Consider the following 25,344-nt stretch of genomic DNA (forward strand, 5'->3'; position numbering starts at 1 on the left):
TACACAACACACAACATAACTCAACATTTCCCCATCAGCCTGCAGCCCATTACCAACAAACACAAACTATAAGTCTAACTATGAAAATGCAATATCGGCCACATCGACGTCTCACGCTTAATACATTCCTAGCCATGTGGATTTATTATTTATTATCTTTTCTTTTATTGTCCATATTATTCATGTGGAAGTTGTCATCCAGTTTATGATGTATTTGTGTGTGATGTCTTTAAGCTGGTCCCATGGGACCTTGCATTTACACTTAGGGATCTATCTATCCATCTATCTCTATCGTGTCGTATGCACACAGCGTTTACATTGGATTAGGCCTACTGAAGCATCCTTTGCGATGGATTATTTACGACAATTTAGTTCGGAAGTTGTGTTTTCCTAGAGTTATAGTAGCCTACTGACTCTCCGACATCCCAGTTCCCCATGATGTTAAACCGCCTATCGCTAGATGATGCTGCAGCCTAGCTCGTCATCGGTAAACCGGGCAGCTATAAACGGGAAAACGCACGACATGAACGAAGCATCCCGTTCATATCTGGCTGTTATTGTGATATTTAACTGTGCTTACGTGACTTTCAACACATGTACATTTTATTAGGAAGCATTAACAAGGTATGTCAAACCTTTTGTTCATGTGCCATATTGCTCGTAACCTTATCGTTTAGGGCGAAGCACGGCCTATATACATCGTCGTTGTCAAGCAGGCTGCGCTAGCGATAGTGCATTTCTGGTTTTCAGATTAGCATGGCTAATATTGCTGCCTGTTTGACCAGTTCATATTAATGCATGTGATCATGTCGTGCAGTGAAAAAAAGTAGGCTAAAACCTACGGAGTCAGTAACGATGAAGTCATTTAAAGATAAAATATTACGTGACTATGCCTTTGTATTTTAATAGTAGGCCTAATACTGCTGATGGACGCAGCTTTAGCCTTTAGCCCTATGCATGACTATCCTCAGCACTGTAAAGCATAACAAACGTGTTTATCCCTTTCAGATGGTGCCTATCTGATGTGTCAAAGTAGGACAACCCCTCCCATCCCACTCTGGTTGTAGATGTCACCATGTTAGAGAAAACCAGTGACAAAGACCAACAGACTGAGCACTGCTCTGACTGTGGATGCATCCTTGTACAGTGTGACTCTGATTCAAGCAACACTTTGGCCCATCCTAAACAGCAGCGTGCGCACAAAAAAGACAGTCCTTCCAAATGTCCATCCTGCCAGGCAGGCGGCAGCCTTTCAAATGGGCGACGTCCACACCGCCGCATCCGCCTGGACCCTCACAGCTGCAGCCTGTGCTCCAAAACCTTCATCTCCTCTGCCCACCTGGCCCTTCACCTCGCCTCTCACAAGGAGAGGAAGTTCAGATGTAGCATTTGTGGCAAGCACTTCCATCAAGCGTCCCACCTGGTGGCGCACAAGATGATCCACAGCGGGGACAGGCCATTTAAGTGCCCGGAGTGTGGTAAGACCTTCGGCCGCGCCTCGCATCTGAAGACCCACCGGAGGCTCCACACAGGCGAGAAGCCTTTTAAGTGCACCTACTGTGACAAGTCGTTCACACAGAAGGCTGGGCTCCTGTCACACGTCCGTGTACACACAGTGGAGCAGCCATACAAGTGTGAGCAGTGTGGTGAGGGTTTTCGCTCTTTGGCACTCCTGCTCTCTCACAAGGCAGACGAGTCGTCTGGGCAGAACAAACCAGTGTCAGCAGCACCAGAAGCACTCAACCAGGCCAAGAAGACGCAGAGTAGCCCTGAGGATCTAACCTGTGGCGTCTGCTGTCGCACCTTTGTACGATCATCATACATCAGACTGCACATACGCCTCAACAAAGGACAGCGGCCTTACCACTGCAAAGTGTGCAACAAGACCTTCGCCAGGCTGGATACGTTTGTGAACCACTGTGATAAACACTTACGAGAGAAAGGGGATAAAGGTGTGGTGAAGGAGGTAAAAGACAAAGTTGTTAAACCTCCCTTGTTCGTCCCGCTCTCCAGGCCTCCTCCTCCTGAATCCTCATCCACTCAGCCTCTATCCTCAGAGGTCAACACACGCTCCAGAGCAAAAGCAAAGAGTAAAACAGAGCCATGACCTCTTTTTGCATCCAAATGGGCAAAGCTGTCTTTAACCAAGAATTGTGCCATAATAATTCTGCCACAGCAACAAATGTATTGTCAAGTTGATGTAATTTTTGAAAAAAAAATCCCAGAAGAATACAATTATTGAAAGGTTATATGTTTACAATTACAATTTACAAATGATCAGAGAAAGGGACAAAGAGAGAGCAAATTTATAGTATATATAACAAAAAAATACTGTGATGTGATTTATATAATTAGTTCACTGATTGTAAATTCGTAGTTTGTAATAAGTTATTTTTTATTTAAAATAATTAATTTAACTTTCAATGAATATCTTTTTAAGTACCACAATGCTGATATTTTAGCCCCAGAGGCTAATTAACATTTGTAAGAATAACATTTCAATGGTGTACATTGTTCACTCTAATCGCTAAATATAGAAAAAAATCTCAAATTATTATAATTCATGGTTAATGTGTTGTTGTTTTTATGCCCATACAAGCCTATTGGCATGTTTAGCACTCAGAACAAATTACACAGAGTAAAAAAAAATACACAAAAAAAACATTGTGGAGGACTAAACCATTTGTTGCACCTTGAGACCACAAATATCTGTTCAAAACAGTTTTTTGTTTCAATTATTGAACATTGTCTTCTAAAAAAAATATTATTCCACCTAGCCCATTGAGCATTCAAGTCAAAGTTACAGTAATGCTACTCTGCATATAACGTCTTTGTAAATCTGCCCTTATAACATGGGTCACGGTGTGCTGTATCACCTGGGCCTATAGTTATCAAGTTTAACATTTTGGGACTACACGTCCTGTCAGATGAGTTTCCTTTGGCCCGTTAACCTTTATTCCCAGTCAGCAGCAGCTCACCGCTGATACCTCACTGACCCTAAACTCAACAGAAGGTTTATTAGACTGTTTTCCTGTGGTTCTCCATGGCTGACGGAGCATCTGTCACCTCCACATGGGGAAACTCTTTGTCCCAACCTATGGACAAAGAGAAAAAATACCATTTACAACTTACAGGTCAAGTTAGGACTCTTGAGAGGCAAATGCTGGAACAACGTAACAATCTATGAGAGTCACAAATGTAACCACAATGCTGTAAAAGAGAATTAAACAATCTACCACCACTGTATGGGCATAGGTAATGCATTAGATAAGGACAGTACAAAGTTAAGATTAAATGTTTGCCTGGCAGTTGTCTGTTTCCTTTTTGCAGCTGTTAATGCTCCAGTGCAGGGTAATGGTCATGTGGCGTCTCCAGAAGGGGTTCCTGCGCAGGAGAATGGTTCCTCTGATAGAGTCTCCTGCATGCACACTAACTGGCCTGTCCAGCATGAACAGCGTCTGCTTCCAGTGTGTTGGCCTGAAGAGAAAAGAGTCAACTTAATATTGTAATGCATAGCAGTTTTTGACCTTTTTTAGACTAACATTTAAGCACATGAAATTGTTTATAAAGTATTTGCTTGCAACTCACAAATTATGATTATTTGAATTATCTGTATGGGCATTTAAAGGGCTCAGGAGCACTGCAGTTAGTGAATAAACTATCCATAGTAAGTGATTTGGCTGTTTTACTGTGAGTTAGGTCCGGTGTTTAGCTCCACTGTTGCACCTCCCTTCTCTAAGCTCTCGAAATGAACAGTGAACCAGGAGGTGAATCCATGGAAAACACCAGGCTTCTCCACACAAAAATGAAACTGACCCTTTATTTCCTGAGAAATGAAACGTAGGGCCCAGTTAGTTACACAATTCAACTTAGTGGGGTGGAGCAAGTCCTTATTAAAAGAAATAGAAACAATACCTCCAGGTCTTTGACTTGCAGAGTGTACATGTCCAGCCATAGGACATCACAGGGAGCGGTGAGGCAGTCATCAGGTTCAATGACATGGTTGAACTTTGGCCTGGTAAAGAACTCTTGCTGTGCCAAGGGCCTGCAGGGAAAAAGCTCAATTAAAAAACATATAAAACAGACATCTTATATAAGTAGACAGAGAAAATGACAAATAAAAGACAAATGCAATTGAAAGCACATATAACATAACATAAAACAGTCTCTCCCCCCCCCCCCCCCCCCAAAAAAAAACAAAAAAAACAAACTGTAATCACATCAATCCCAATATGTAAACTAAAAATGCGAGGCTTGTGCACAATGTAACAGCACAACTAGACAAACAAACCTGGATCAGCCACCCACACAGATAAAACATACAAATCAGAGGCGTATTCTAATGCTAATAAATGGGTGTAATTTACTTTTTACCATGTCCTTGTGAAAAAAGGATTTGGTGGAAAAGTGATAAGATAATTACAACAAAGACTAGAGTAACATAAAAAAACCAAAGAAAAGAGATTTATCCAGTTGTAGCACCTTTTATGGAAATGAATTGTCCACTCTCTTCCCTGAAATATATGTGAATTGAGAAAGTATGATTGTCAAAGAGATTGGGAGATTTAGAGAAGAGGATAAAAGAGGAATTAGACTTAAAGTCAATTATCTTCTTTTTCTAAGATTATTTGTTTGGGCATGACAGGACAGCTGAAGACATAAAAGGGGAGAGAGAGGGGGGGAATGACATGCAGCAAAGGGCCGCAGTTCGGAGTTGAACCCTGGCCTGCTGCGTCGAGTAGTAAACCTCAATATATGGTTAGGATATAGAGATTGGGAAAATAGTATGGTTGAAGGAAAAGATGAATTTTGTATTCATGGTATAAGGAGTATATAAGGAGTATAAGCTGTGTATAAGGAAACTATGAAGAGCCTCAAGCACCACCCTGACAAAAGGCAAGATGGCCAAAAACGTTTGGTGAATAAAGCACAGTATACAGGATTTGCATCGAAACTAGTCTATATTGACGTTTCCCGGGATTGTTCAGGTGCTGCCGGATATCCCTAATTTTCGGCCGGATGTCTGCCACTTTCCGCTTTCTTTGCAAGGCCATATTGCAGAAACACCTTAATTGAGTCGGGCGCTTTGCACTGCACAAGATGATTGTGATTGGTTTGAAGACATGCCAATAAACCAGAGCATGCTTTTCTCCCATCCCAGAATGTTGTGTGGACTAGCCAGACCCTTGTCCACAGCGCTGTGGAGATAGGTCTGGCAATGAGAGACTAAATTGAAGCTCACACTGGTCTGCACCTTGCTGTGGTTACGCTCTCAGAGTAAGAAATTGAGACATACTATATGTTATCACATCATAGTATCACAGTTGGTCACAATATCATGTCTTATTATGCCACGTAAACGCCATAGCATGAATATTCTAACCAGGATAAGACTCAAAACAGGGATCCTATGGTGCATGTAAACGCACTCCATGACATGTGGTCGAATGCTTCCAAGAAAGCCAGCAAATGACTATTGACATGAGATTATTTTGTTAATCTACTATTTCTTCTTATGCTGTTTAAATATCAATTATCTGTTTAGGTCAATGTTAATTGCGTTTGGACAGTGACCGTTTTCATGTTTCAGGGCACCATAAGGCAACTTACAGAAATACAAAGACGCCAGTGAGTTGCTGCCTGAGATGCTGGTGGATCGGTCACACTGGACCTATTGTGAAAACACAATTACTACCTGCAGAATGAGGGATGTATATTAAGAATAAAGAAATGTGTTTTTTGCAGAAATGTAATTGGTGCAAAAAAAGTTGCTTGTACTTACAATATTGAGTCAACAGATCACCCTGTGTTTGACAGTATAGATTTGTGGCATGAAAAATCATTACATCCAATTTTTTTCGCATAAAACAAAGTACTTTTGTGACAGATAAACACATGTTGCTCACATGTGACACATGCCCAGTTGGAGTTTTATTGTACTACAAGTTAAATGGCTTGCTCTACTCTGGATGTCACACATATCTGCCATCCCTACCATATCTAACATCACTACCTGGCACCACAGAATATTATGCTAAATGTTTAAACTTCACATCTGAGATTTGTCTCTTTTTACTGTCTACTAAAAATTACATTTAATATTGTGACCTTGTTAGATGTAGAAAATGTAAGTATGTACAAAAAAAGTATAAGTGAGACAGGGTTATGTTCAGTGAGAAAAGTTGACTTACTGAAGAGGAGTGAAGTCCAGGCCATAGGGCTGCTCCCAGAAGGTCATCTTCTCTGCATAATAGCTGTTGGCCTGACATGGCACCAGGGTAAGGGCCGCAGTTGAGGGCCACATCACGCCACCTTCCTTAAGCCAGCGGTCCCTGGCCAGCAGAACTGACTCTACCATGAACTCAAACTAGACCAGAGGAAACACAATGGGGTATAGTCAAACCTAAACGGGACTGAGAGTGGAAGAGCCGATCAATTCATTAACATTGAAATAATACAGAGCTAAAGCATCAAAAGTAGAACAAATCTTCACACAATAACTTGTATTATTCGTAATGGCAGTGTCATTTTTACCAGCAGGCAGTTTCCCATCCACTCAGACACCAGGACGTCCACCTGCTTAGGTAGCTCGATCTCCTCAGCTCGTCCCTGGAGCACCGTGACCACCCGCTCACAACCGTTCTGCTTCACCAGCTGTCTGGTATACTCGGCCATGGAGCTCGCCTCCACAGCATACACCTACAATACCACAGATACACCATGCTGTTTAGGTAGAAAGAAACACTCCTTGTCCAGCAGATGGGAGTATAGGTACACCAATGTTTTATATACGGTGTTGCTGTGAGTAAACTGAGTAGTAGCCTATTTTTTCTTAGGAATTTTATTATGATTTGAGGGCTTTAAACCACATTTTTGGTTGAGGACTATGCAATTAAGCAAATTGTCTTTTGAGTGAGTATTTGAGTGCAATGCAAATCAGTTCCAATGTTCTAAAACATCTTGGGGTTAAACTTTTTTATTTTTTTTTATTAGAAAAGCTCTAACTCATTCCCTGAATGTTTTGAGTTAATATATGCTTCAGGATCTGAGCCAAGCTGTCTGTACACTGTGTCCTGCATTCCCAGCCACCTGGGTGTTTTAGTAACTGCCCCCCCAGCCACGTTGTTTACATCACCTCTGAGGGTTGTGCCAGCTGAGCGCAGAACAGGCTGATGATGCCAGTCCCACACCCAAGGTCCATTACCACCTTACTCCTCAGGGAAGCGCTGTTGCTGACAATAACCTTCCGGTACGCCTCAGTGCGGCTCTTATCTGACAACATCTCCAAGTGAAGCCTCTGTGTAATTAAAAAAAAAAGTATTAAAGTAATTAAAATAACTGATGTGATATGAGGATATGACCAATCAGTGCAACGTGTGACAAGTCATGACACATGTTGTAGTCAAGACCATATTGGTAGTGCATGTTCTTTTACAGAGATTCAAAGGTTACAAAGAAAGATGAGATCATGAATGAATAATATTTGAAATAATTACAGACAAAAACATCAAAAAAATCTAATAATTGTTTTTAACTCAAGTGCAATAGGCTATCCACTCAGCGACAACCAATGACAAAGCTATGTTGGTTCCTAGTTTGCCTTGATTGAAAGACAAAGATTGTGTGATGAAAAGTAAAATTTAATACATAAATGGTCATTGAGAAAAATGCTGTTGTAAAATCAAAACAGACAGACATTTCATGGTTACATAAAATTATCTTCTGTATTTTTTACTATGGATATTTATTTCATAACGTCCTATTTATTTAATATCAAACACTTTGGGTCTCCGTAATAGTTTTGCCCATTAAATCAAAAATGTGCCTACGTCTTACAATTAATTTTCAAAGCATGCCTTCAATTTATCTTCTAGGCCGCCATTTTTTTAGCCATTGTTTTTAAAGCAGTACATGATGACAATCACTGCACATATACTTGAAAACTTGGTTAAAAGGTAACCCATCCCAGCTTTAGTTTTTTGCCCCAGTAAGTTATGTACTTAGTTACTTACTGGGGCAAAAAACTTGTTGTGTCACTCGTTGTGTGAAGGTACGGTGCAACCGCAGGGGAACGTTACGGTTGGTTGGTTTTCTTAACGTTTAGGGAACGTTATAACCAGGAGGGAACGTTCCCTAAACGTTAGTTTTTGGTTTGGTTCGAACTAACCTTTAGAGAACCAAAAACGAACGTTCCCTAACGTTCCCTAAACGTTCTGTGTTAGTGGGGGTAGTGGTATAATAATAGTTGGAATTTGAATCAAACTCATCAACAATCATTGTAAAACAGCAGGGCACGTTTGGATGTGTCTTCTTCTGTGATGCATTCTAGGAAATGATGACTTGCAAATGTTTGAAAGTCAATAGCTGAACAGCAGCCTTTTACAATTAATTTACATATCTATTCTAGGTTTGATTTTTCAACATTTCTTTTATCAACGTAATGCATTTCTGCAGCTATCTGAAATCTCGGAAGTTGTCCTTAAGAGCACCACCAAATAAGAGTGCATTATAACAACTGCATTACATAACATTACAAGGATAAAATCGCTTGGACAAAGGAAAATATGTTTACTGTGATAGATTACATAACTCAAGTGAATTTCAGGTTTCTGCATGTTGAGGTTTATAGCTACCATCCTAAAATGCATGGGGGGGCGGCTAAAAATCTGTAAACATGTCTTATGCATTGATAATTAAGCTGTGAGACTGTAATTAAACTGTGACATGCAAATGAGTATGATCCTTTAAAGGTTCTAACCAGTGTCCCATAACTGCCGAAGTATTCCTCATCCTGCCATTGGTCCTCCAGAGAGGTGTGGTTATCTTCCTCTTCCTCAGCAGCAGCAGCAGCATCCTGGCGCAGGTAGCTGGCAGGGACATAACCTCTGACCCCATCCAACTCTGCCCACCACCACTCTGATGAAGGCTTGGCGTGCACGAGCAGCCTGTCCCCGCTACTGAAACAAAGCTGCGGGACAAAACAGCACAGTCAGAAATACCCACCCGACTTTCAACTTTCCGGTAAAGGTGTGCGATTATGTGTCTTTGAGGGGCTTTAACCTGGTCGCTGCTACTTCCAGTGAATTTCGACAGGGCAACGTACTCTTCAACAGACGTTTCACCCTCTTTCTCTGTCTCAGTCTGCATGTCTGACGGTGCTAGTTTCGACTCGCCTGCGGTTTGGTTTTCCTAAAATAAACTAGTTAAACATTTTAAAGAGATAAGACTGCATATGTAGGTAAAGAGTACATATGTACTTTTGTGGAATGTGTCGTGAAATCATCATCACAAAATTTTAACTGCCGTTGAACGAATACTTCCTGTTTAGTTTTGACGTAAGACGTACCTTCACGTGCTGCCGTAAATATAGGAAATATGAATTGAGTCAAAAAAACATGCCTCACGAGTTCTTGGACGCGATTATGTAACAGTTTTAAAAATATTAGCAGATATGGAACTGCATCATATGGCAAATGTTTGGCGTTCCATTCAATACAATTTTTTTTATTCGTTCGGTTTTCTTTTATCATTTTAGATCCGTGCTTGTCACACATTTATTCTTCATTTTGCAACAAAGACAATTTTATGTTTAAAAAGTGTCCTTTAATACAGCCGAATTGGCATTTTGTTTCAAAGAACTCAAAGTAAAAGGGTTACAACACCTTGACTTCCGAACATGGTGAATAAATAACAGAAGCACTTAAATGCAGCACCACGCTCTGGAATAAATGGGGAAAAAACCTTCATTTCAAAATTGTGGGTACCGTTACTCTCCTTTTCTTGAAACTAAAATAGCCACTCATATTTGACACTTACAAGGTGAGGAAAAACTCTAAAAGGAGAACTGCTTTTTGTTTAGTCCCTTTGTATAGTAAGTTTACTGCTCGTCGTATTCAAAGTGGTCCCTCATTTTATTATTGATCATTAGCGAGAATGCAAATTGCGGAATTTTGCTTGGTGTCGAGATGTGTAATTTGTTTCTGCAGAATTCCGCGTGGCATTGCTTAATAGTCATTCAAGAACAAGTGTATACTTGAGTCAATATACAGTAGATCAGTAATCCAAATCTGTAACATAATCAGCAATTAAGTGTGAGCCCAAGCTAGGGTTTCATTCCTCCTCTCTCACCAAACATTTACACTTCAATTTTCACACATATTATATATATATATATATATATATATATATATATATATAGTTAATTAATTGAGAACAAAGTAACTGTAAAAACAATTGAGGTTCACTGTATACACATATTGAAATATACACATATTGAAATATTTATTTTCATGAACAATGAACAATTAACAAATTATTTAAAACCATAACTCACTACAGTATAAAATCAGTGTGTAGTTTTAAGAGAGTTAAAATCTTAAAGTCTTAAAACACACCCAGGCTGATTCTCAGTCTCACATTTGTCACATTTCTTTATTCACCTCAGTAAATAAAGGGTTTGTAGCATCTAATTCAGAACTCCTTCAGTGTGTTTGTGAGGAGCATGTCACACATTCCTGGTCAGAGGTATCAGCTGTCTTTTGTCTTGGACTTGAGGAAGGGCTTATGCAGCACATCATAGAGTCGCCTTGCCTGCAACCACAAATATCATCAAGGTAAATTGAGAAATGTTCCCTCTTTTTTTTTATGTTCATATTGTGCAGATGTATTTTTAATTCACTTTTTGTGGTCCAAGGCCTGGACAGAGAACCAAGTCTTCCTTAGAGGCACTGATGATTCCTTCTACAGACTAAAAAAAAAAAAGATTCATCATCTCAGTAGTATGAAAAGATGCAGAGTACACCCTACAATCAGCCTGTGGATATGTCTGTGCATTTACACTGATTGCAATATAGCAGCAACCTGAGAAGGAATTATTTTGGCTGTTGTGGTACTCACTGAGAAAGTAGACAGCAGGGTAATGGCATCGGTCTTGTTTATAGACTTCACAGTGGTCAGGCAATCAGTAACCTTAAAACAAACTAATCCAATTAGCACTGCATTGTTCAAAGACTAAAAAAGCAATGCAATACTTAGGCAAGTTCTCTAAATTGCATTTAACTTTCCTTCACATTCTATGTGACTGCATCATTTTCAGTCAGTTATGTTAAAAAGTCTTCCATATTTTTCAAACTGGCAATGTGATACCATTAAAAACAGCAAATGACCTCACAATCTGAAATAGAAACAGGTGAATCTACTGACCTTTGAAAGATAGTTTTTTTCAACTTGCTCCTTCAGTATGTCTGCTGGTTTCTTTTCATATGACTTATACGTTTCCAGGTAACGCCCTGCTTCCTCTGGACTGTCAAATCAACATGAAGAAAATACAAGGTATGTTTATTTATTTAGTTTATTATTAGGCACAATGTTCTGATCAACAGAACAAAAGTATTAGTTAGGCTAAACGGCTCCTTTTCATCTGTTGATCCTGGCCTGAATGAAACATAATAAAACAGAATATGTGCAGGCTTGAAGTATAAAAATACCTTAAATAGCAATTACATACCCAAAGATGCATTATAACATAAAAAAAAAAACTACTAACACACTTCAGGTGGCAAGGCCAGGATCATAGAGAAGTAAACATGTAAAATGGTTTCCAAGTATATTCTCCTCTATGTCTGTATGTTTCGTCCTCTCTGCAGTCTGTTGAGGGTCTTACCTCCAAGCCAAGATGAGGGTGCAGTCAGCCATAATGCAGATGCGAGCCAGTTCCTTCAGCGTATGATGAGGATCTTTCTGAGATTAAAAATAAAATAAAAAATAAATTCATATCGGAACTCGGGTGCACATATGTCCTGACTTTTTTTTTAACCTGACCTGAGTCTTAAAAACAGTATCTAGTATTTATCATCTGTGGACTTTTTAGTTTTCTTACATACAGTACTGACACCGCGGCCAGCTGCACACTTCAAACTTCAATTACACTATGTTAGCAAAACAAATTCCATTGAGGGAAGATATTGTTGATCGAAACGTTACCTTTATATAAAAAAAGAAATACATTTTTTTATTTGCAGCCTAACAGTGTGAAGCCCTCTTTTGTGCCCTGCATGAATATATACTTGTTAAATATAACATCGCTGGATGTTAACAAAACCTACAAAAAGTAAGGGTGTTTGTGTGTCTAGTTTTGTTTTAACGCTGTTTTAAAGTCCACTTTTAAGCTACTAGAATTAACAGCAGATGTGTCCAAGGTTGGTTTTACTTGACATCTCCTAGAAACAAAACTTTAAAAGTGACATATTTTGCTGAAATCAAAAATAACATTCAGAAAGAGAGTATCCGTTTTGAACTGCTGTAACAGGGAGCTTGGTACATCATTTGGAAAGCCCCCTCTTCATTCTGGTATGAGATAAATATAGAAGTTCAAATGTACTGTAGTTTTCACAATTATAGCACAAATGTTTTTGAACTATTGAGTCGGGTGTAGCACAAGAGTAAGTATAAACTATTTCTAGCTAAATGAATTGTTAACCGGAAAAGGATAAACAGGCAAATGAATAAATGGAACAACAAAAGTAAAATTGTATTTACTTGCTTACTTTCTATTTATTTATTGAATACTTAATGAACAATGTAATAGCCTTTTTGAATTCCAAGGCTCTATCAATTAATTTTAATTAAACATGGAAAAAGAGCTTTGTTAGAAATAGGTACTAGTTTTAACGGAAGACAATAGGAACTCTAAGACAGAGAGTCAGATAATATTCACTGATTCAATGTTTTGATTACAAAAGATCTTTTTACTTACCACATCTACTTGTACCAGTAACACTCGCAGGGTAAAAGTCTGACCAAGATGCTTGAGACGGTCGTGGATATAGTTTGGATTGAGATTATGATACCTCAGACTTTAAGCCAGAAAAACAAAAGGAAAAAAAACACGTGAAAAAAAAAGGTATTTTATACATCAAATATAAAAAAAGAAATCAGTGCTCATCAAAATAATGATTGTGTATGACACACACATATACACACACACAGACACACACACACCTGAGGAAGAGAGCACAAGTTGTCTGACCCAAGACATAGTCTGGTACAACATCTCCAAACTCCCAAGGGACAGTCCTCACAAACTTCAGGATCGGATTTCCCCTCTGATTTAGTAAAAAAAAAAAAAATATGCGATGAGATACCTGCTGTGGAACAAGCCACCTAACAAGCCTAAAAACAGAAAAACTTTTCCAAGCTAATAAAGAAACATTGGACATCAGTATAAACAACAAACCATTTTTCCTAGTAACACTAGTGAATCTCAATGGGAATCAGAATGTGCAGAGGATGGATGTACGAATGGGAAACAACCTGCTGTTCCTCAATCAAGAGGCGCATACATGTTGATGCATACCTGTCGAGGACTGACAATAATGCTGCTTCCAGACCCCAGTGGTTTGGGACCCAGGCTTGGATACGGCCTTTGACCGTTCCCCTCTTTTTGGTCTGTGTCAGCTACCTGTGTGTCCTCCCTCTTCTTAACCCCTTCAGATCCACTTTCAGTCTCTTTAGCAGAGTTCTGAACTGTTTCACGTTGTCCTGAGGCAGAGCACACGGAATCGGACTCAACCTGCCTCATATTGGTAACTCCAGCACCTTCAGTTCTATGCAGTTTGGAGGGAGCCTCTTTCTGAGTAGGAGCTGCCACATTGCTTTTACTCTGGACGATATATTCTGCATAGGAAAAGGGCTGGGCCAATGGCTCAGAAGCAGGCTTTACTGAAGATGAAGTTGAGGCTGTGGAGTTTTGTCCTCCTTTTGATGAAGGTTGAAACTGCGGCTTGGGCTGGAATACAAACACATGGAAATCATGTCTGAGAGTCAAGAATTAAAAAATTAAGGACATAAATCTCGTGTTGCCACGTCTGTAAGTTTTAAAAAATGAATTGGAAAATTTGTAGCGTTAGTTAGCTGGAAAGCTTACGTTAGCTAATTTCTAGCCGCCGTAAAAAGTCTATTCTCGCTAGCTAGCAAATTACCGACCGGTGTTCTTTCTCTGGTGAAAGCAGAGTCGTCCAGGTTGATGTTAAATCTCTTCTTCATGTCTTTTAGTTGATAAAGATTTTTCAAATAAACACAACATGCCACAGACTAGTGAGACCAGAGACGATAGAGACGGATAGAAAATCTTTGGAAAGACTCTTCTTGTTGTGAACGGAGCTAGCTACAGCATCAACATTATTCCGAATCCGATTCCTTCAGAATAAAAGCACCGTCTCAACAAATACCTCTTCTTCTTTTAGGGTTTACGGCAGTTGGCATCCTATGCGTTACATTATTGCCTCCTACTGGTAATTACTCGTAATCTATTATTCCATTTACGGAAACCCCACTCTTGTCCACAAGAGTGTATTTATGTAGTCCTAATAACGTGAACCCTCTTTCTTGATTGTATTTCCTGCATGAAATCAGATCAAGCTTCACAGTCTCCTTTTCTTCACACAGACTGTAGTGCCCAGTTGGGTGTTTTCCTATTATAAAAAGTGTACTGTTCAATCTACTACTGATAATTACTGTATCTCACTCCTCCTACTTTATGCAAGTGTCTCCCTTTTCCCCCATCATCCAGTGTTTAGTGTTTATAGCACTATTTGGAAATGTCCCTCCATGCCTCTGATTTTGACAGTTTAATATTAAGTTCTTTCCTTTCTTGACCCCCTCCTTTGCTAATTTATCCACTGTCTCATTTCATGGAATTCCTGTATGTGTAGGCATAGACATATAAGATCGTTATATGTCTATGTGTGCCCACATAAACTAGACAGTTTACCCTGATTGGCAGCCTTGAAATTAGTAAACATTTCATACACCAAACTCTTGATGATTTCTGGTTAATCTTGCTTTGATACTTCTTGTAATCAAAATACCATAGCAAAATACTAATCTGCAAGTTGCAGACTTGCATACTCATCTGCAAGGTAATTTTTGTATTTAAGAAAAGAAAAAACAGATTCTGACATTCAGGCTCAGTAGACGCAGCTAGTCTCGCTTTGCCAGACCATCCAGAAACTGCGGGGCGGAGGGACATTTTCATTGTCCCCTTCCACTCCAAAAAAATGTCTGCACAACTGCAAACAATGCTGATAGTGTTTTTTACAAGACAAAATACCTAATAGAGATTATGCATTATGGAAAGTAGTGACCCCAATTGCTAAAAATTGCGACTATGGAATCATGCAGTTGCCTAGGAGACAGTGACGCCGCCCTTGAAACCGCGAAACATTGCATTTTGGGATACCTTTCTCCATCATGGCGGATTAGGTAGTCGGCTAACGTTAACGGTTAGCATATTCATCGATTGTTTGGTTTCACACATTGAAGAGGTGCAGCTATCAGGCATTTTCCACGCAGGGACTGCATCCACCGAACATAAACTAGGTAATGCTATGCTACAGAATGAACAGCTGTGATGAGCGAACGAACTTACTTTGAAACGATTATCAGCTAATTGTTGAGCTAGCTAGTTTAATAGCCACGAGCATGCTACATTAGCTAGCTAGCGCTAATGGTGGTGAATGAGTTGGCATTGGATCGCCGCTAAGGCCGCGGCGTGCAGGCATCATGTTTAGCTCTTCGGCCTAAACATTGTCCAACTGCTAGCTAAGCGTGCAAAACAATTAATGTTTCAGGCAATGCAAGTTTTTATTTTTTTGAACGCAGCCATTGTTTTATTAACTTAAGCTTTTGTTAGGTAGCTAGCTAGCTGTAGTGATCTGTGAATTAATGTTACGGCATTACAGGCCTGACGGTAATCAGCGTTGTCTGTTATAGTGATAATGTGATGCTGCATGAAAACTTTTTTCTCCTTTTTGATTCTATTGTCCGCGCAGCTTTGATCTAACTAACAATACGTATTTTATGTATTATATTATGTGTGACTTAATACTGTAACATGATTTATCTAAAACAGACGGGCTAACTTATTTTCAGCTAACGCTACTTGAACTATAAAATAACATGTCGGCAACCATATATTTGATGCTAACAATAGCTTAAGCATTAGCGGTAACGTTCACCATGTTTTGGCTACATCATCTCAACTGCTGTTTTACAATGGTTGTTTTCGGAAAATTTACGTTATCAGTTGTTTTGTGCAAATTTATTGTTTCCACAAATGTGTCTTTTATATGTTTTGAGTAAACTGAGTGAAATTCCGGACCATTGCTAATGTCTGAGTAACGTTAATGTTAGCGGTGCTACACACATGTTACGTTTGTATGGTAACGTTAGCCGGGCTAATGTTGGCAATCTTTACGACTAATTTGTAGGACGACTTTCTTATTGTGCTTAAGTCAAGCGCAGAATAGTCCTATTTTTTTATCTTTACTGAACACTTAGCTAGCTACCAACGAAGGAATAGTCGCTTTAATTTTGAAATTCCACATCAGAATGCCCTGATTGTCCGAGTGACACTCAGAGTCGGTCTCCTATCACTTTGAAGTGAAATTGATTATATATGTGTATTTTAATTATGATTTCAGTAATCTTGTCTTCTTTTGATATTTGCGCTTATTAACTAAGCATTGGGTTGTGGGTTCAGAGATGAGCTGTCTTTAGTTTGCCAACCAAACCGTCCAGTTATCGACAAGAATAATCAAGTTCTTGTTGGTCAGCACTATTGAAACAAAGTATCATAATGGTCAGAAGGTCAGTTGTTCTTCTGATATCAATGTTCATCACATTTTCTCCTGTCTCATTCTACATTTGGTTTGTCACAAATGGGTCATATACAACAGTAGTCTGATACAACAGATGTGTTGTAAATCTTACCTTCATGTACGTTAAATTTTTATCCAAACTGTTTTAATTAAGTATTTATTCCCCTAAATTTTGGAGGTGGTTTTTGTTTGGCTTGGATAAAGCGAGTGATAAAACCCCTATTAGTAGTTTAGGTTATCAAGATGGTGTTACATTTTACTGTAGCATAGCTTTGAAATCGATGTCCTGTTGTGTTGATGCTGCATTCTTTGTTGCTTTAGTTTCAATATCTTTTGCTTCCCTTTCCAGTGTTGTGTGCAGTACGCCAGTGGCATTAAGAGGGCATTTTACAAAATTGGGGACAGCACAATGGAATGTGCATTGGGCATACCCTCAGGTGAGTACTGGATAAGACACGCATACTTTTGTCATTTTAAGTTTCACTAGAGATGGGCGTTTTAAATAACTTCATATTTAAGTACTCTCATTACATTTTTATAAAGTCCTTGCATACTTGCAAAAAAATCCAACATAAGAATAGGGTCCAAAATTAGTTCAAAATTAGTTTTTGATGACGTCTTGAAGTAGTGTGGGCTAACAAGAGTTGTCTTCATTGTTAAACAACCACAGGGTTTTTCCTGCCATTATACAGTTTTGTGCTCTGCTCTCACGTCCCCAGTTGTGGTGTCCAGGGGAATAAGGGAGCAACAACTACTAAAAAGCCAGGAGTCGAAAGAAAGAAAGGAAACAGAGACTAGTACTATTAAACTATTTATTTAAACATAAAGGTGTCCAATCTTAACACAAAACTATTTCCCTAAAAGAAATTAAGTGAAACCGGTTAAACTAAAGAAACTGGAAAAAAACACTTGTACAACCAGTAACATCATCCCTCTGCGGACACGACAAAGAGAACCACCCAGCTCAAATTCACGACACACAGCAACACGACTCTGCTCGGCTTTCTGGCCCACCGGCCCCTCCCCGCTTTCATCACTGCAGCTTTATGTCAATCCACCTGATTTCTGAGGGGCTGCAGGTGTGTGTGTGTGACCAGTCAGATGGAGAGGGCGGTACCTGGCTCAGGACACGAGAGCAGAGAAAAAACACACGTAACAACTGCCTAAGTGTTAAAACGTAAAAACAATGTGGAGTGCATCTGGACGACAAGCCAATGCACGGGATGGGCATCCGCTCATTTTCCTCTACGCAGTGGCACAAACAGTGTGATTGTCATTGAGTCTAAAGTTAGCAGTAAGCAAGTTATAGCTGCAAACGTAGCAGTTCAGTTAGGGTTGCACGATCATGGCCAAAATGATGATCACGATTATTTTGATCAAAAATTTTGATCGCGATTATTTTCACGATTATTTGTTGAATTTAACCAGAACAAATTGTATTGTCACATAGTCTATTTATAACTGCGAGAGGGAGTGAAATAGACGCTACTCACAGGGAGACGGACATTAGTGGTCTTCTGCCCCGCTGCTGTTGGATCTAATGTTAGCGGTAAAATGTCAAGCGCTGCTAATTACATAACTTGCTTTAGGTTTTGTACATAATATACTTGTGTAATGTTAAATACTGGCTTGCCTGTGCAGGTGATGACGAGGCACCTGAGAAAGATGAAATGAATGCCAAGGAAGGGAATGAACCACCCCACAAGAAAAACAAGAAGCACAGAAAACACAAGAGCAAGAAGAAGAAGAGGAAGAAGAAGGGGGAAAAGGAGAGCAGTTCAGAATCTGGTGCTGAGTCAGATGCAGAGCCTCCGCTGCCGCCGAAGGCTGTCAGGACCACCAGAGCCAGGTCAGAAGAACTACAATTTTATTTAAAACACACATTGTGTAAAGTAAATGTACTGCCTTGTGAGACTTGGTTGATGTAGTAGTAGTAGTAGTTTTCTTGTTGTTTTTTATAAAATTCAACTTGGCTCACAAAAGGTATGTAATAGTGAGCATTTTTTTGTCAATATTTCAAATCTTTTGCTGTTCCGTTTTCATATTTTTAAGCATAGGCCACATGTTTTAAACCTGAATTACCATTACAATATGCATTTCTGCATTCTGTCTTAAAGACGAATTGTTAATACACCACAATGGAATTTTGGGTTTTATGGTGATAAATGTACAAACAAAATGTTCTGTGGAATCCAAGGTGTAATAAGGACTAGGCACCAAGCCACTTATCAACACATGTCTATAATATGTTTTAAATCCATTATGTTTCTGTATTATCTAGTGGATTTCTTTTTAACAACATCACTGAATAGATTTTTTTCTATTCCTTATCAAAACGGAAAAGGGGGTCTACTTGGATTTGTTTGTATAAAGGAACTTACATTTTTCACATTGACAAGGATAAGCTGCAATTTTTCTTTTCTTTTGTATTTGTAGTGCCAGACTGGCAGCAGCTACAGGAGCTGGAGACCCAGCTGGGCTAAAGGAGGAGTGCAGAAGGGATGTAATTACAGGTAGGAGACCCTCACAAAAATACAATAAATATTTTCTCTGAAAATAATGGATTTTCCCAATGATTTGGTTAAAAACAATCCATCACTTCTTCTCTCAGATCGTGCAGACACAGAGGGAGATGCAAAATCCAAAAAACACAAAAGACACGCTGCCAAGAAGAAGAAAAAGAAGAGGAAGAAAGAAGAAAAGCAGGAGAAGAAATCCCCATCTCGCTCCCCATCCGAGAGCAGCTCAGCTTCAGGCTCTGAGTCTGAAGGTGAAGGAGGGAAAGGGGCTGGTGATAGCAAATACTCTCCTGCTGCGGCATCTGAACTGCAAGACCCTGTGTCCAAACTGGTTTCAAAAAGCAAACGAGGGGAGAAACTTGAATTGCTTGGAGGGAAGAAAGAGGAGATATCAGATATGGATTTGTCCCCATCTGGAGGGAAGGGCAGTAATACCAATCAATCAGAAAAAGAAATCAGGTCCCCGTCCGCAGGCCAGGATGAGATAACACAGACAGTAACGGTTAAGACAGAGGGTAGTCATGCTGATGGTACATTCAGCCATGCCCAGGAACTCCCTGACATAATCCCTAAACAAGAAGCTGGTACTGCAAGAGATGAACCAGTCCTGAAAGATCAGGCAAATTCAGCTCAGAAGGCAAAGGTCAGGGAGCGCGATTCATCCAGATCCAGGTCTCCTTCCCCTCCCAGGGCCATTGACATTAAGAGGTCTGGGTCAAGTCATAGTTGTACCCCGACATCTAGTCCCAGCAGGCAGCACTCTGACGGGCAAACAGCAGCAGCAAAGAAAGAACGATCAAGAACCCATTCCAGGTCAACCTCTAAGGGAAAACGGTCTACCACTCCCTTAAAGTGTCGGTCGCTGTCCCGCTCTCAGTCCCCTAAATCTAGGAGAAAGTCTCTCACCCCGTCTCCCAAGAAAGCTATCTGTCAGTCCCGCTCCACCTCTCGCTCCCTCACCCCAAAGAAGATATCAAAGTCTCCAAGGAAGTCAAAGTCTCCTAAACGTCGGCGGAGTTCATTGTCTGTTTCCCCAAAGCGACGCAGGAGTTCCCGATCTCCTAAAAGAAAGGTGTCACGATCCCCTAAACGTGGGGGGCGCAGGTCCCCCTCCCTATCTCGGTCTCCAAGGAGAAGTCGAAGGTCAGAGTCACGACCCCGTGGAGGCACAACTCACTCCAGGGCCCGCTCACCTAGAAGAGGTGGTGCAGTTGGAAGGCATTCAAGGTCACGTTCAATCACTAGAAACCGCCGCTCCAGCTCTAAATCAAGACGCCCTTTACGCCGCTCCAGGTCGCGGTCACCGGCAAGACGTGCAGGAGGTAGGCGCTCCAGGAGTCGATCTTTGTCTAAACGTAGGCGGTCACCACCCCCCAGAACCCGACGCTCACGCTCCCGGTCGACCCGCAGAAGCAGGCGAACTCGGTCACGATCCGTTGTAGTCCTCAAGCGCAACCGGCGCTCCAGATCTAAAAGTCCCCGCAAACGGACCCGATCCAGAACCCCTCCCTCTCGACGGCGCTCCCGTTCCCCCGCTAGAAGAAATCGTTCTCCACCAAGGTCTGGCAAACGCTCCAAATCTCGCTCGTTGTCTCAAAAGCATCGGTCAAAGTCACACTCGCCACTACCTGTCAAGAGGAAGTCCAAATCTCCTAGGAAGAGTGGAAGAAGGTCAAAGTCTAAATCTGTCTCTGTGGGCTTGAACAGATCCAAGTCCAGGTCTGAGTCAAGTGATGTCCGGTCTGAAAACTCCTCCCCAGCCAGATCCACATCTTCTTCTCCTGTTAAACAGATAAAGGCTTCCTCTCCTGAATTAAAGCAGACAACTGGGGAAAGTGGAGGATTTCCAGCTACAACAGGTTAGCTTTCTTCATTGCAGTTTTTAAGAAATCTACAAAAACTTCAATTGATTTTTTTTCCCTTAATTTGTATCTAAAATTGCTATATCTGATCAGACACACGCATAAACACTGGCATATATTAGCTAAAAAGTGGCGATTTTTTTCTGCAGCCCGCCAAACCGATCATTAACTGTTGACCGACAAGCAGGAAACCGAGACTCACTCCATTGTCCAGGAGGCTTTGACACGCTTTCCACACACTGTTCTAGTTAATGTTACTCTGCGCATTGTCGGACATTCAGCCATTTTCCTGAAACCGCTTGTGAGACTGACACAAGTCCAAAGCGGTGTGCATGTCCGAGTCTCCACCTGCAGGTTGTCAACTGTTTGGTTTGGAAGGAAAGGGAGAAAACAGGACGCAGAGTAACATTGCTGATATTGCTGTTTTTTTTTGTTTTTTTTTTACATGTAGTTTAGGCGGGTGCCATAACTGAAAAGTGCTGCAGGAAACCCTGCAGAGTTCGAAGTATAGACTCCAAAGTAGGATGTCAAATCCGCAGTCAGTGCTATACAGAGACAGAACAAAAAAGGGAGGGCTTGGAGAAAAGTGAGCGAAGCAATAGGAGTGTATGGTTTGTTCTGAAAATATATTTGTTACTGGATTCCAGCTACTTGGGCTACTATGAACTATGAAGTTAGCTCATAATCTTTTAACGTAATTACTTAAGGGTGAATATTCAAGACTTGCGAAATACTCTAAAAACACTCCTTTCTGGAAAGTAACGCAAGGTAAAAAATTGGCTTTGTGTTTTACTGTTGCCTTGAAAAGGCTTAACATGTCCTAACATGTACCATGCAGGTGCCTGGAAACCCATGCCCTCATCAGATGCCTCCAGCCCCCAAGCTAGGAGTTCCTCAGATACGTTGCAGGAGCAGCCTCAGGCGCTTTCTCCCAACCATGACAAGGAGCAGAGGGCCAGTGCCAGCTCATCCAATGAACGAGATGTTTCCAGGTCCAGGTCTGGTTCTAGAGAGCCCAGCACTGGCCCAGATGGGTCCGATTGTTCAGCTGGCTCAGATGAAGAAGAGGTTTCTTCCTCCCCAGTTAAAATCACATCTAAACACCAGAAAAGCTCAACTCCTTCACCTCGACGATCAACGTCCAAGTCTACATCTAGAAGAAAGCAGTCTAGGTTTGTATGTGCCTATCCCACATCACAAATCAGGGTTCTGTAAGTCTAAAAAGACATTAAAATGTAATTTGAGTACGTTCTTAAAAGGAATTAAATGGTAAAGACTTTTTCAAATGGGAACTCTTACACACTGCATCTAATCCACAGACCCAATGCTAAAATGATCTAGGTCACTCTAGATGTTGTAATTAAAAAGTCGTTATTGTGCATGTACAATAATTCATCAGTCTTTATTATTCACCTTATCTTAGGTCCAAGTCTCCCGTGAGAAAAAGAGAATCTGTCTCTCCATCAGATAGGAAGAAACGGCGGTCTAAGTCTCGGAGTCCTGCCTGGCGAAGGAGGTCGCGCTCTGCCGCGCGGCGTAAACGTTCACACTCCAAGTCACGAACCAGAATCCGGCGATCCAAGACCCGCTCTCCTGCCCGAAAAAGACGATCTCGCTCACCCAATGCCCGTGGGAAGAGGAGGTCCAAATCAATAGACAGAAGCAAGCGATCAAAGAGCCGCTCCACCGGCCGGAGGAAAAGGTCAGGAGACCGAAGTAGGCGATCAAGGTCTCGTTCTTCTGATCGCAGACGCAGGTCTAGGTCAAGGGGCCGAGGGAGACGCCCGGTGTTTCGCAGTCGTTCGTTTGATAGGCGGGACAGGTGGAAAAGGGAACCCAGTCACTCTCCAGTTCTCATTCTTCGCAAACAGCGACGCTCAGGGTCCCGAACACGACGCAGCACCAGCAAGACTCCTCCACGCCTCACTGACCTGGGTAAAACATTTTGTTGGTAACTAACAGGCATGCAAACTTGTCGCTTTTAAGAGGGAATGAATGATTCATTTTTTAATGCTCACATGTAAGAATCTCTTACACAAACTTATGATAACCTTAATCGATTTAAGTTTTACAATTAGCCTTTATATGGTTGAGTTGTTTTGCTTTAGCGAACGGTATTCATAAGAAATTGGATTCAAGTTGTTAATGTAATTTGCTAGCGTACTTGTCACTCAAAATTCAACTCCCGGACACTTTCTAACTTACAAAAATATTTTAACTTTAATAGTAGGCAACGTTAACTTAAAAATTAGGCACATTTTCGGTACTGGACCATCTTCCGTTTAACATAGCTGACGCTGGCGCTCTGGGACTACTCAGTGCACCATTTTTATGACAATTACAACATCGAGCTCCTCAGCCAAAGTGCTAACTTACTTAATGTTAAGGTTAGCCTCGGATGGTTCCATTTTTTTATGCTATGATAATATTAGGAAGGTTAATACTTTCATAACCAAGACGTAATTATTTAAATGTATTTGTTTATTTGACAGGGCAGATGCACACACCTTAACAGTACGCTTATTTTTATCTGTAGTCACAAACATTTGTCACACGTGGTAAATTAAACGATTTACTTTTGGATTTGTTTTGGAACTTGAGACTAATTCATGAGACAACGGCGTAGACATTCGGCTAAAATGGACCTACATTACTTTTGATTAGGGGTGGAGGAAAAAATCAATACAGCGTAGTATCGCTGTATTTTTGGTAGCAATACTGTATAGATGCATAGGCGCCAAGTATGGCTTATTTATTTTATATCTCGGTCAGTTTGCCGTCCTGACAATCCCATTTTGCAGCAATACAATTGAAGTGAGATGAACAAACAGAAATGTTTATTTTTAGATAAAACATATGTTGACAAAGTTTTCTTTTGGGGACGTCATTAGAAATTGGGAAAAATTAGAAGTTGGATAAAAGGTTATAAATTGCAATATGTTTAAAATTGCAATAATATTGTAACGTGATATAAGTATCGAGATGAGATGATCAGGAGGCGTCTGGTGATTCCCACCCCTACTTATGATGCAATTCAACAAAACACTTGTTACTAGCCCAATTATGTCGTGTGACAAGGAGGCGAAAGGCAACCTCACAGAACACAAGCTGAATTAACATCACCTTGCAGCAGTTTTTCTTTTAGTTGTAGTAGCTGCAAAGAGCAAATGCCACATTAATTTTTACTAGCTATGCCCACACATCTTTGTCACCTTTTCACCCCTGATGAGTTTGCATGCCTGAACTGACAGTTGCGGTTAATTAAAAGCATTACATTTATGATCATTCCCTGTTTTATTTTTAGTATTAATTGTTTATTAGATTGTTCTAAGTTTATACACTGCTTATATGCTTATTCTTGCCTTTTCCCTCTATATGGCCTGTTCACATTACCCCTTCCTCTCTTTCTTCAGATAAGGACCAGTTGCTGGAGATAGCCAAAGCTAATGCTGCTGCTATGTGTGCTAAGGCAGGGGTTCCCATTCCTGAGAGTCTTCGGCCTAAAGCCATTCTCCAGCTCCCTCTACCCACTCCGTCTCCTACCCCCCTCTCCTTACCTCTACCTCTCCCTCTCCCAATGGGCATGGGGATGCCCAACATGCCGAATATGCCCAACATGGGTCAAATGGGGATGTCCAATATTCCAGGAATGCCCAGCATGTCAAACATGACCATGAGTGCCGCGATGGCAAGTATGACAGCAGCTACAATGACAGCTGCCTTGACCAACATGGGTGCCCTGGCAGCCATGCCTCCCCTTGCCCCACTTCCTACAATCACTAACAAACCTCCCCCATGTCTCGTCCCCCCAACGCCAACCCTTAACCTGGACCACATCGAGGAAGCAAAGAGGAAGGTCACACAGCAAGCTAACATTCACACCATCAAGGAGCTTACTGAGGTAAAGGGGTGACGGTGTTAATGCCGTTTTTTTTTAGAGAGTAATTATGCTGTAATAATGTAATGTGCACAATTGAGAAAAGCAAAGTTGAATCAAAGAATGTTAAAGAATGAGTAATGTGGATGTGTTTTTCAATGTGTTTATGAGCACAACTGTGCCAACTCAGTTACTGATTTATTTTTCTCTGTGTTTTTACAGAAGTGTAAGATGATTGCAAATAGCAAGGAGGAGATGGCTATTGCTAAACCCCACGTCTCAGACGATGAAAGCTAAAACCGCCAAGCCCTCACGGTACAATTTTTAATCTTTTGATTCTAATGAAACCTTATATTCTCTGTAGACCTCAAATGCTGAACAAACTTTACCTTCTCTCTCTCTCTCTCTCTCTCTCTCTCTCTCTCTCT

The 25,344-nt window shown here is 40.7% G+C and overlaps 4 protein-coding genes across 6 annotated transcripts in view; 2 read left to right on the plus strand and 2 right to left on the minus strand.

Moving 5' to 3' along the window:
* The first annotated feature begins 414 nt into the window (after positions 1–414).
* LOC117952935 (zinc finger protein 271) lies at positions 415–3,308 on the plus strand. The gene is made up of 2 exons (XM_034885557.1): positions 415–624; positions 1,009–3,308. Exon 2 carries the CDS (start codon positions 1,076–1,078, stop codon positions 2,105–2,107), a length of 1,032 nt encoding a protein of 343 aa, XP_034741448.1. The 5' UTR covers positions 415–624; positions 1,009–1,075; the 3' UTR covers positions 2,108–3,308.
* On the minus strand, positions 2,650–9,319 carry prmt2 (protein arginine methyltransferase 2). Of its 2 annotated transcripts, XM_034885556.1 has the most exons (9): positions 9,061–9,319; positions 8,759–8,968; positions 7,136–7,297; positions 6,535–6,699; positions 6,192–6,367; positions 3,916–4,045; positions 3,690–3,826; positions 3,303–3,477; positions 2,650–3,095 (listed from the first exon to the last, which is right to left on the minus strand). In XM_034885556.1, the coding sequence occupies exons 1-9, from the start codon at positions 9,145–9,147 to the stop codon at positions 3,063–3,065; spliced, it is 1,275 nt and encodes a 424-aa protein (XP_034741447.1). In that variant the 5' UTR covers positions 9,148–9,319; the 3' UTR covers positions 2,650–3,062. The 2 variants fall into 2 exon arrangements, 1 of the variants encoding a protein (XP_034741447.1); XR_004658543.1 differs by lacking the exon at positions 2,650–3,095 and having other exon boundaries at positions 3,379–3,477; positions 3,589–3,826.
* A 1,111-nt stretch (positions 9,320–10,430) lies between these two features.
* On the minus strand, positions 10,431–14,247 carry ercc1 (excision repair cross-complementation group 1). The gene is made up of 9 exons (XM_034884992.1): positions 13,984–14,247; positions 13,355–13,786; positions 13,000–13,103; positions 12,755–12,854; positions 11,663–11,739; positions 11,203–11,302; positions 10,897–10,968; positions 10,679–10,747; positions 10,431–10,590 (listed from the first exon to the last, which is right to left on the minus strand). Exons 1-9 carry the CDS (start codon positions 14,041–14,043, stop codon positions 10,528–10,530), a joined length of 1,077 nt encoding a protein of 358 aa, XP_034740883.1. The 5' UTR covers positions 14,044–14,247; the 3' UTR covers positions 10,431–10,527.
* si:dkey-67c22.2 (uncharacterized protein LOC792544 homolog) overlaps positions 13,849–25,344 on the plus strand; it is an 11,675-nt gene continuing 179 nt past the window's right edge. Inside the window, exons 1-9 of one of the 2 annotated variants that reach the window (XM_034884991.1) lie at positions 13,849–13,867; positions 17,008–17,095; positions 18,300–18,507; positions 19,095–19,171; positions 19,270–21,036; positions 21,878–22,211; positions 22,463–22,974; positions 24,453–24,940; positions 25,139–25,231. In XM_034884991.1, coding sequence (XP_034740882.1) covers positions 17,068–17,095; positions 18,300–18,507; positions 19,095–19,171; positions 19,270–21,036; positions 21,878–22,211; positions 22,463–22,974; positions 24,453–24,940; positions 25,139–25,213 — 3,489 coding nt within the window. In that variant the 5' untranslated portion in view covers positions 13,849–13,867; positions 17,008–17,067 and the 3' untranslated portion in view covers positions 25,214–25,231. Of the gene's footprint in view, positions 13,868–15,211; positions 15,379–17,007; positions 17,096–18,299; positions 18,508–19,094; positions 19,172–19,269; positions 21,037–21,877; positions 22,212–22,462; positions 22,975–24,452; positions 24,941–25,138; positions 25,232–25,344 lie in introns of those variants that run through there. The other variant, XM_034884990.1, reaches the window with a different exon arrangement.

The sequence above is a fragment of the Etheostoma cragini genome, chromosome 11 (assembly GCF_013103735.1).
Source record: "Etheostoma cragini isolate CJK2018 chromosome 11, CSU_Ecrag_1.0, whole genome shotgun sequence".
Taxonomy (NCBI): domain Eukaryota; kingdom Metazoa; phylum Chordata; class Actinopteri; order Perciformes; family Percidae; genus Etheostoma; species Etheostoma cragini.

Bases quoted from the DNA above. Each gene is read 5' to 3' on its own strand.
- prmt2 (XM_034885556.1), bottom strand. From the start codon at position 9,147: ATGCAGACTGAGACAGAGAAAGAGGGTGAAACGTCTGTTGAAGAGTAC. The intron at 6,700-7,135 runs GTGATGTAAACA...GTGGTATTGTAG, and splicing joins AGCTGGCACAACCCTCAGAG to GTGTATGCTGTGGAGGCGAG. The intron at 6,368-6,534 runs GTAAAAATGACA...CCTCTGGTCTAG, and splicing joins GGATGGGAAACTGCCTGCTG to TTTGAGTTCATGGTAGAGTC.
- LOC117952935 (XM_034885557.1), top strand. From the start codon at position 1,076: ATGTTAGAGAAAACCAGTGACAAAGACCAACAGACTGAGCACTGCTCT.
- ercc1 (XM_034884992.1), bottom strand. From the start codon at position 14,043: ATGAAGAAGAGATTTAACATCAACCTGGACGACTCTGCTTTCACCAGA. The intron at 13,104-13,354 runs GTATGCATCAAC...TTACTAAATCAG, and splicing joins TTATTGTCAGTCCTCGACAG to AGGGGAAATCCGATCCTGAA. The intron at 10,748-10,896 runs GTGAGTACCACA...TTTTTTTTTTAG, and splicing joins CCCTGCTGTCTACTTTCTCA to TCTGTAGAAGGAATCATCAG.